This window comes from Austrofundulus limnaeus, unplaced genomic scaffold, assembly GCF_001266775.1.
Source record: "Austrofundulus limnaeus strain Quisiro unplaced genomic scaffold, Austrofundulus_limnaeus-1.0 Scaffold349, whole genome shotgun sequence".
Taxonomy (NCBI): Eukaryota; Metazoa; Chordata; class Actinopteri; order Cyprinodontiformes; family Rivulidae; genus Austrofundulus; species Austrofundulus limnaeus.
In genome coordinates, this window is record NW_013952751.1 from 484,999 (window position 1) to 495,391 (window position 10,393).

At 38.4% G+C, this 10,393-nt stretch overlaps 1 protein-coding gene across 1 annotated transcript in view; it reads left to right on the plus strand.

Moving 5' to 3' along the window:
* The window catches only part of LOC106527909 (USP6 N-terminal-like protein), a gene marked incomplete at its 3' end in the record, with an annotated part of 46,426 nt that overhangs the window by 19,780 nt on the left and 16,253 nt on the right, over window positions 1-10,393 (plus strand). Inside the window, 1 exon segment of the mRNA XM_014022926.1 lies at window positions 9,602-9,675. Coding sequence (XP_013878380.1) covers window positions 9,602-9,675 — 74 coding nt within the window.

The window sequence follows — 10,393 nt, forward strand, 5'->3', positions numbered from 1 at the left end:
ATATATATATATCCACTTTATGCATTTTTCAAATTTGCGTTGGGGGTGGAGTTATCCTTTCACGGGGGGTATGTTCCACTTTAAGATGTTTATAAAACGTTCAGCTCTTAAACATTTGCACTTAAAATTTTATAGAATCACTTTAAATACTTTTCAGTAAGTTAAATGTCTACAATTCTGGTTCAAATAAAGAACTTTATGTTTACTAGATTGTTAACCAATTATTTTCGAGTTAATGTTTCCTTAATGAACAGTGATTAAAAAAATAACCTGTAAAACTCTGATGTTAGGCGATGTGGTTGAAAATTTGGGTGCACCTAACTTTTGTGCYGGTGCGCCTAAGAAAAAAGGTTAGGCGCACCGGTGCAACCAGTGCAAAAAGTTAGTCTAGAGCCCTGCTTGCTKTGAACTAAAACCGTTTTTGTTCTGTCAAGATCTTTCATACTGCTTTAAAGATTAAACCCTTTCTTTCTCAACTGCAGTCAGCTTCAACTTCCTCCTACTCATAAAAACTTGGAACCACAGGGCTTTGATTTCCAGAGGCTGTTTGAACATTTCAGACCACAGAAGCTTCTCTGAGAGCAGAACAGCTGATTAAATTAACTTGGTGGGATTCAGTCTGTAAATCAGTCTGTGTGCTTCTTTAGATCAGGGTTAAATCTTGAGTCTGTTTGGTTCAAAGGATCATTTTTAACTCTGTACACCTCAAATAGCACTCTGACCTCCAGTGATCAAACAACACATTCTAAATTTTACTCTCAACATAATCAGATGTGCATCTCCTGCTGGAGTCATCCAGTCAATATGGCTACCACAGCTGACATTAAAACACAAAAAGGGCTTGTATCTTAGTCATTTTTACAGATATTAACCTAAAATTTGATGTGGTAATAGCTGAGACTTGACCTCCAACTCTTATTTTGAGCTCTAACAGATTGAACATGTTTTGACGCAAACACAAATGAAGCCAATAAACCCCAGAAAATCGTAGTTTTGCAAATGTCAYCTTAAAATTTTGTTTGTAAAGGCCCTGTCACACTAGACAACTTAGGCCAACTTATGAACATTTAAAAGACACATTGAAGATGGAATTGAAAAAATCTACAGGAAGCTTCTTTTTGGCATGTATGTAGTGTAATTCGAAAAAATTGATCAAATATATATCTCTTGTTAGCAAATTAGACATGAAAATTTTTCATAAGTTGACATAAGTTGTCTAGTGTGACAGGGTCTTAAGTAGCTGATGATAACTCACAACATGTACTCAGTGTGATGGCTCACTGTAAGACATGAGACAACTTATTTTTTTCCACAGTTTGACCCAAACAGCTACAACTTCTAACCATCTCATTTCATGCTTTTTGATTTTTGGTGGGTAATACACTGGATGTCCGATTTATCAAAGAGCACTTAGTCTGTAAATAAGCCAGTTATTCTTTTGGACATTCAGTTTAGCTTTGAAGCTTTTTATCCTTTCAGATACCCAGGTAAACGTGATGGAAAGTTGACCTTTCACTGGTTGTTTTTCATCCAGGGAATATTTGAAACAGAAAAGCAGACGAGCAGAAAGTAGTCCCACCCTCTCAGTCTTCCTGCTGTGACCCTGGAGCTTCAGAAGTGATAACAGAACTTCAGTTTGAAAATATTTCCTGATGCAGCAGAGATAAAGCCGAGGTTACAAGAGAGCCTTTTCCTTTCTTTTCTCCGCCTGCTGCTCATTTCAATCCACTCCACCCACTCCTTCCATCTTTCATAAGGCTCATCAGAAGATGGTACACGGGGTCCGTTTCTTAATGAAGTTTTAATGGAAACTGTTCATCATCCGTCCTGTCATCGTCCGACCCCACAGCTCATTGAACGCCCACATTTTGCGAATTAAAAACCACTTTTTAATGTTGTCACAGATCTCCTCTGAAAGTGTCCCCGGCTGTCTGGAATCTTCAGTCTGGCTCCCTGTGATGGGCTGAATGAGGCTTGTTGTGTTGTTGCGTTTGGAGGAGGGGAAGTGGAATGTTGTGAGTGGGATCCACTCCCTTCTGAAGTCAGATGTGTCCGTGTGCTGATTCCTACCACAAACTGCAGCTTTGTGACAGCCGATCTCACTTCTCCCTGCCCCGTGCTCGGGTTTCCTCTCTGTGTTGCCACGGCGATAGCATGAGCCAGCTCAGGTTGTGCGTTTGACGCGTTGGATCCGGCTGAACTTTGACCCATGCAGACCAAGGCTTGCCTGGAGGGTCCAGTGGATGGCTTGAATAGAGGTTTGTTTTCTGCTTTTAAATCTGTTTTTATGTCACTGCAGCTTTTTTTGTTTTGTGTTTGATGTTTTAATAGCCTCAAACTTTGTTGCAAAGTTAGTTTTATGTGTTAATCTAAATCRAAGATAAGATAAAATACTTTAGAACGGTTTAGTTGTTTGTTTAAACAAGTCTCTTCGAACGTAGTGACARTCTCTTGGAATAATCTTTGTGAATAAAAGTTTTGATGCCAGTTTATGGTTAAAAACACTGAAACAATTTCTTGATTGAATTTACCTGCTGCCTTTTCTGCAACACTTTTAAATAAAGATTTTGCGTGAGCTCCTAATGCCCAGAGTATCTGCTGGGAATGACTCTCAGCTACTACCACCACAGACTACAAATCTAAATCTGTTTATACCCAGAGACTGAATACAAACATGCCTTCCTTACTACAGTATATTGCCTAAAGTATTTGCTCAGCCATCCAAATGACTGCACCAGTGCACAAAGCAAGGCCCATAAAGACATGGATGGCAGAGTCTGGTGTGGATGAACTTGACTGGCCTGCACAGAGTCCTGACCTCAACCCATTAGAGCACCTTTGAGATGAATTAAAGCAGAGACTGAGAGCCAGGCCTTCTGTCCAACATCAGGATGTGAYCTCACAAATGTGCTTCTGGAAGAACGGTCAAAAATCCCCATAAACACACTCCTAAACCTTGTGGACAGCCTTCAGAAGAGTTGAAGCTGTTCTAGCTGCAAAGGGTGGAACAACGTCATATTGAACCCTATGAATTAGGAATGGGATGTCACTTAAGCTCATATGTGAGTCAAGGCAGGTGATTGAATACTTTTGGCAATRCAGTGTACGTTAAACTTTAATTTCATTTCTCAAACACCTGGATAATCATAACGTGATGACTGGCCTAAATAAATTCTTTATAAGGAAATAACAAAAGGAGTTTATTATGGAAGCAGGTCAACAATGATTTGGGGTCAAGAAGWCCAAACTCTTTGTGTTTTATGGTACTTATTTACACAGGATTAAACAGCTGTCTGATTCTTATTAACAGTAGATTAACTCAGTTTCCTCATCTGACAAGCTTCCACCAAGGTTTACATAGATTTAGCTGATCTGTTTTGTTTATATTAAGTGCATACCCACATTTCAGAATTGCCTATTAATCTACCTGTAAAACAACTGGACTAAACTCTTTCACACTGCAGCATTTCATCTAGTTTTATATTGAATAGTTGCAGRGAGAATCTACCACCCTCTGACTGGTTGTAGGGTTGGGTTGCAGCTCGGTGCACCAACACCAGATGATGTCACCTCATGAGGAGCAGCAAAGTGACGGCAACGCTRAACAGCAAGCCATTATGAACTAACACTTTGCCTCCAAATGTAAAGCTCTGATGGCAGAATGTAGCTTTTGTACAGACTGTGACATCCTCTGAAAACTGCTCTTGCTTTRTACACAAGGAACTTGTGCTTAAGTCTGAAACAAAAAAACATGACCTGAAAGCCTTTTAATAGGATAAACTTGTAATAAAGACATTAAGCATTATTTCTGCTACAGATATATGTTCTTTCTCTGATTATTTTTGTAGTTTGTGTCTCAGATGTTTAGTCATACATATGTCATTGTTGTGACATCACTGTTAGCTGAAGGAGCTGAATGTTTCAGTTTCTCTGTGTTGTTGAGATCAGAACTGTTTCAGACATAATKGACGCTTTTCACTTCATGTGTTTGGTTTTTGTGGTTGGTTTGTTTGCAGGATGGTTAAATAAGTTCTGGACATGTTTGCATGAAAACTGTAGCMCAGTGGAACAAAACTGAGATCATAAACTGAGAAGTGATAAATATTTGCTGTTGGGTCTGGCAGGTTTGTGCACAGATCATCAGACTGCTTTATTTCAGCATTTTTATTTTAAACTGTATTGAATATTTTAGTTTCTAAAGACTTGAAAGTGAGAACTCTTCCTGCTCTAAAATAAAAAACCTAACAAGAAAATATTTCCAACATTTAAACTGAAAAACATAATAAATCTTGAGCTAAATAAGATTATTATTTTATCATTCGTTGGTGTGTGGTGTAATATAAATACCCAACCAGACTGCATTATGTTATAAATGCAACCTTATAATGTTCTAATGTAGTAATTGTTTTTTTGATATATTTTACTTTTTATATATTTTCTGTTTTTCTGAAACGCTCAGTATATGAAAACATTTTATTCATCAAATCTTTAGCTGTTCTTGTGTATTGTTTTAGTAGAATAGAAATTGGTTTATTAGGTGAAAATTGATCCGTTATTTTTTTAATTAAGAAAAAAATCTACAGCACAGTTTATTCATCCTATACAGAAAATTAGAACTCTTTGTTCAGATGTGGTTTAAAAAAAGTAAATCTTTGCTAAAACATGTGAAGGAAAACTAGAAAACTGCATTCAAACAAGATATATTTTTTAAAAGGTCAGGTTTCCTCMAACTTGACAAAAGGCCGAAATGTTAGAGAAGTGAGAAGCTCCACTTCACTTGTAAAAACTTCCACATCCAGTTTACCTGAAAACTAAACAGGTTAAAACCTTTAAAGGCTGTTTTATAATAATATAAGATCACAAACGATGAATAGTTTGTAAGATTGGCTTCGGCTAAAAAAGGTTGGGAAATAGTTGTTTTCCCAGTCATGTCCTCCACTGTAATTACTGTTGCAATTGTTGGGGTCGATGCGAAGCCAGGAGGTGGAGCAAATGGCAGTTTAAAGGATGAAGAGGTTCATCAGGACTTTTTAAAATAAAGAACAAAGCACGCTCATTACAGCAGCTGAAAGAGGAAACGAGGAGCGACGTGGTTAATCTCGTCATTGTTGTTGTATTACAACAAAGTGATAAGAAACAAACACTTCCCGTCACATGATCCACACCAACCCCATCATCATTATATGAAACCCTCCTTTTACACTTCAACAAATTATTCAAATGTTTTCCTATCTACACTTGTTTAAACCTTGACGAGTTTCTCTCCACTGTTATAAAGATGAGTAAAAACATGAAAGTCACACAGGAAGTTGTCGGTCAGCTTCCTCTCTGAGGTTTCTTTGGACATGAACCCATAAGCAGGAAGTARCACCTGTGTGGTGATGTGAAGCTCAAACCTCTGACTCCTCCTGAAGGAGGARCACATCAAGGAGGAGGAGGTGGAGGGGGTCAGTGCAGCACAGAGCCAGGCAGGAGGGGAGGGTGACTGGGACWTTTTATTCCCAGCAGGATGAGGACATGTCCCTCACCGCTGGGGATGTGAAAGGTCAGCTAGCTGTGGGAGGTGGTTTAATCTTTAATGAATGATGACTGAGTTCTCTTTCAAAGGTTGGATTCACACTCAGGTTCTGAACCAAAACTAAACTCTGACTCTTTCTTCTTGGATTTCCTTTATAGATGTGCATTTCCACAGCCATCACTCTCAAGATGAAAAAATCCTCTTTGGCTAAACATGTTGAACACATGAACTTCAAGATAAAACATCCTGACAATTTCACATCTCCATCATGGACATCATAATCAACAAAGCATGAGAATTCATCCAAAAGCTTCAACATGTTCCCTGGAACACAGATCTGTCTCTACAGTCTGTTTCTACAGGACTAAAAACTGAGGCTTTCATTGAAATAAAAGGCTGAACCCCAATTCCTCTCAGTTCTTCTCCTCTCACTATGGGAACCATAGGGCCTCCTGGGATCAGATTCCCAGAAAGGAATAAAAAAAAGTCTTGACTGTATTTGTTTGTTTGTCCTTAGAGCAGTTTTTCTCCCGCTGTGTGTGCTTCTTGGCAGCTTTTCACTGACACACACACACAGCATCCCGTCATAAAAATGCCAGCCAGCTCATTGAGGAGCATGTTTGTCTGGAGCATTCTGGGAATCTGTGTTAAGCTTTCCCTCCCGTTGAACCCCAGAGACCCTGAGAGGAAGTCAAAGAATGGTTGCAGTCAAAGAAAAGTCTGAAAACCTGGMCTAGAAAAAGGAATCACAACTATTACACAACTTTTGGAAGTTATGTGAAGAGGGGCCGGTGTGACGACATAAACCAGGTTATTCAACCTGTTTGAAATGTTACCAAGAGGCTGTTGGGTCGCATTTTTTGTTCGTTCCAGTTATATTTACATTTAGGTGATTAATTAGTTTGACCTATCATATTGCTGTTGCCTACATAAAGCTTTTGCTGATGCACCTTTCATAAATGGTAATTTTTATATATTTGGTCAAACTGATGCTAATCTTGAGCATGAGAACAGTTTGATCCATGAATACAGGGACCTTTATTTGGAGCARGGATAGTCAGGTTGTTTTGGTTGTTGTGTCGTCGTTGGCTGGTGCGGGTGCAGAAAGTCTAAACTGCAGCCGTCCATAGCGTGCATGGGTGATGTCACACCGCTGCAGGGGGTTCCAAAAACCTGCACTCTGAAGCCTGGATAGAGGTTCAGTTTCAAAGAAAACTAGCACTGCTGTYRTGTACACACTTTTGCAACAGTAAAATTCAAGCATTTTCAAGGATTTCAAGCACCCGTACGAACCCTGTGTACACAAATTGAGCCCCAGCCGTGATGCTACAATTGTGCAAACCCGGCCTAAATGTTCCCTAACAGCAGAATATATTGATGGCATCTTGAGCTCGGAACGTGTGGTGGACAAGAGAGTCCCTTACTTTAGTTCTGCACTAGGGTTTGGCAATATTGGCAAAAAATTAATCACGATTAATTGGGGTGAGAATTAATTAGAGAATATTAATTAGCTGAGAATTATTAATTTGACGACCTTATGTCCTATCCACATAACCAATTTATTGGGAAAGATTTGCTCTTCGTAAAAATCTGTTCCAAATTGTGTCAAAATTACAGAGTTCCAGGCTATACATCAAATTTTAAATTGTGTTGATAGATACATTACAGAACTTTTTTTTAATGTTCGTCATATTTGAAGAGGAGAGGAGCACCGAGTGGACTCTGCCTGGTGGCATTAATCGTATTATTCATCAAGTGCCAAAAMATAATGGATTAATGTTTTTCTGACGATTAATTGAACACGGTACAATTATGTCCAACCCTATTCTTCACATGAAGTTTCTGCATGTGTCTGGGTTTAAAACAGTGCTGGGTTCAGCTCAATGTATGTGTGCCAAACTGGAAAACTCAGAGCAAAAAATGACCTGGATAACCAGATCGTTATGTCACAGGTGATGTTCCTTTGTGTTTGTRTCTTAAGAGGTGTGTTGTCTAAATGGTGTTTTGTGTGAAGATGAGGTTTTGTTCAAACGTTCAGGTGTTTTGTGCTGAAGTGTGTGTCTGCACTTGGCTCCCTGCCCACCGCTGTGATTTATTCTTTGCCTCCATTAGAAACACGACGCAGACAGGATTCAACACAAACACAACACGACCCCACTTTATAAAATCTGTGTCGGAAGCACCTCACAGTGTGTGTGTGTGTGTGTGTGTGTGTGTGTGTGTGTGTGTGTGTGTGTGTGTGTGTGTGTGTGTGTGTGTGTGTGTGTGTGTAAACTGTTGGTGGAAGCTCTGATTCTCAGTCCTGATGGACGTCAGAGAGGTGAGAGAAGCTGGTGTGTTTCTGAAGCTCCTCTTTCTCTCAGGCTGAGGTCAGCCTGTTCTCTCACTGGTTTGAGTTTTGTGTGTGTGTGTGCGGGTGTGTGTGTGTGTGTGTTGGCTCACTCGAAGAGCTGGAATAACACAAAGCATCTCTGTGATGACAGAATAGCAATCTGATGTGTCAACACAGAGTTTTCAGAAACTGTGATCTTTGAAGGACAAAAAGACCATTTTTATTAGTTTTTTCACCAACACAGAATAAATTATCATTTTGATGAGGAAGGGTTTTTTTCTGCTTGTATTGAAGCTGTCGCCGACATGTTTTTTTTTTTTTTGTTTGTTTAGTTGCTGGTCTGGATGGTTTTTTAGCCACTTTAGAACACTGTTTTGGTGTCCAGTAAAACAGTTAACAAGTTGGGGGTTTAAATTTGAAGAGGTGCAAATAAATAAACTCGTTAAGGAAGATAAATGTATTTGCATTTTACTTGTGTGAAAATGATTCAAACTGTTTAATTGTCTCCTAATATTAGGGAATCTTTTTATTAATTGCATCTCAAAWAAGCTGAGATGTAACATCTAAAGATGTGCTGTTGACAGAGAAAAGACTTGGTGCATTCACAGATAAGGAAACAAATTTGATCTTTTTGTTGTCTCCTAGCTATGCTGCATTCAAGGACCAAATAGAAAAAATAAAATCATATTTTTGAGTTTTGTATTGTCCAGTTATGTRRGAAGTGGATCTCTGCAGTCACTAAAYGGGAGTTTCTTGTTTTGTGAGAGGAGTTTGTCCAASATGTGATCAAWTWGATTTTTGAGGGTGTAGTTTGTTRAAAATGTGATTGGTCAGATTAACTATTTTGGGTGGGATTTGAAGAAGCCAAAACAATTCAGTTGAATGAGCACTGAGAAGCTGGGGGGACATGCAGTTCAGTCGAAACGACCAGAAAGCACCTATATTTTTAAATATAAATATTTGAAGTCATAACTTGAGACAGGAAGGTGCTAACCACATGGAATTTGAAGTCATTAAATTACATTTACATGTTCACAAAACGTTTATGAATTACTATTACTTCATCTTTTAAGTTGAACCACAAGTCAATCCAACCAAACTCTGCCCACCCAAGAACCTTTGCTTATATTCCAAACTCTAGGAGCCAGAAACTCCCCCCTGTACTTCAGAGACCCCTACTTGAGTCATGTTTAATTTAGATTTCTAAGTAACAWTTTGTTCTCTGTGAATAAATGTTTGGAAAGAAGCTCTGAACAACTGTTTGGCACAAAAGTTGGACCTTCATGATTTGAGTCTGTTTTCCAAAAAAATGGGAGCATTTTCTTGGTAGGAAGACAAAGAATTCTGTTAAAACACATTACATAACGGGAACATAATCTGATAAAGCCTAAAATAATCACAGAATGGTTTTAAAACAAGACTACAATCTTAAACATATTTAATAATGCACAGCGTCAGAACATCCCAGCTGAAGGTCCCATCTTTTAAAATCATTTAAAACAAACAAGACAAGCATTCTGTAGAAGTTTAGTGTTTGATACCGCTGGAGCGAATATTTTCTTATTTTTTACTTTAGTTGTTTCTTCATCTGCTTTTCATTATATAATAAAAACATGTGGAACATTTTATTTGTTGTTCACACATTATAAACAKGAATTTATTGCAGTGTTGGTCAATAAAGTTTGTTTTGCAACTTGTGAAACAATCAAATGATGTTTTCTCTTTATTTTTCTCTTTGTTTTGATCTCCAGCTTCTGATACGGAGCAGGATGCTGCAGTGAAACTGGACCAGGAGCGGGCTGATATTGTCGCTAAATATGACAAGGTATTTAAAAAGAAAAAAGATGACTCCTTCTGGTTAGTAAGAAAACAATACTTTATCACTTGTGGTTTTCAGCAGCTGCATTCCAGTCGCTGACTGTGGTCAGTCCCTCCATATATCACCGCCGCCTCATCCCTAAAACACAGTGCAGAATCTGCTGCGTCTCACAAGGCTGTTATTGAGCCACAGTTCAGATGCAGCGCTCTGACTGGCTGCCAGTCAAATTAAACATGTAGAAACACCTTTGATGGTTGACAGAATCGTTACAAATCTGTCCTGCAGGACTCTGACTTTAATCAGAAGGGAGGAGAAAGATGCAGCTAAATGTAAATTAAACTAAGAGAGTTATTATGTCACACATGAAGGGATTTTATTGGCTAAAATCAAGGAGGGTGTAGTTAGTAAAATAAATTAGGCTAAACGTTGCTTTCATCCAGAGATTGTGTTTTAAAGTTATTACAACTTGCTGTTAGCCTTGTATTTATGTTGTGAAAAAGTTTTATAGATGTCTCTAAAACTGAGCCTGCAATAAAATCCCAATTATTCAAGAGTAAAGCAAGGGAATAAGGAGAGATAAAAAGGAATAGTTTCATTTTAACAGATGAGAAAAGTTAAATAAAGTGAAAGAACTGAAATGATGTTAAATTGGCACGAACATGTTTCAGAAGCTGCCCTGCCTTTTAACTCTGAAACTGGCTTCATGTCAACAATCCTCTGTGTC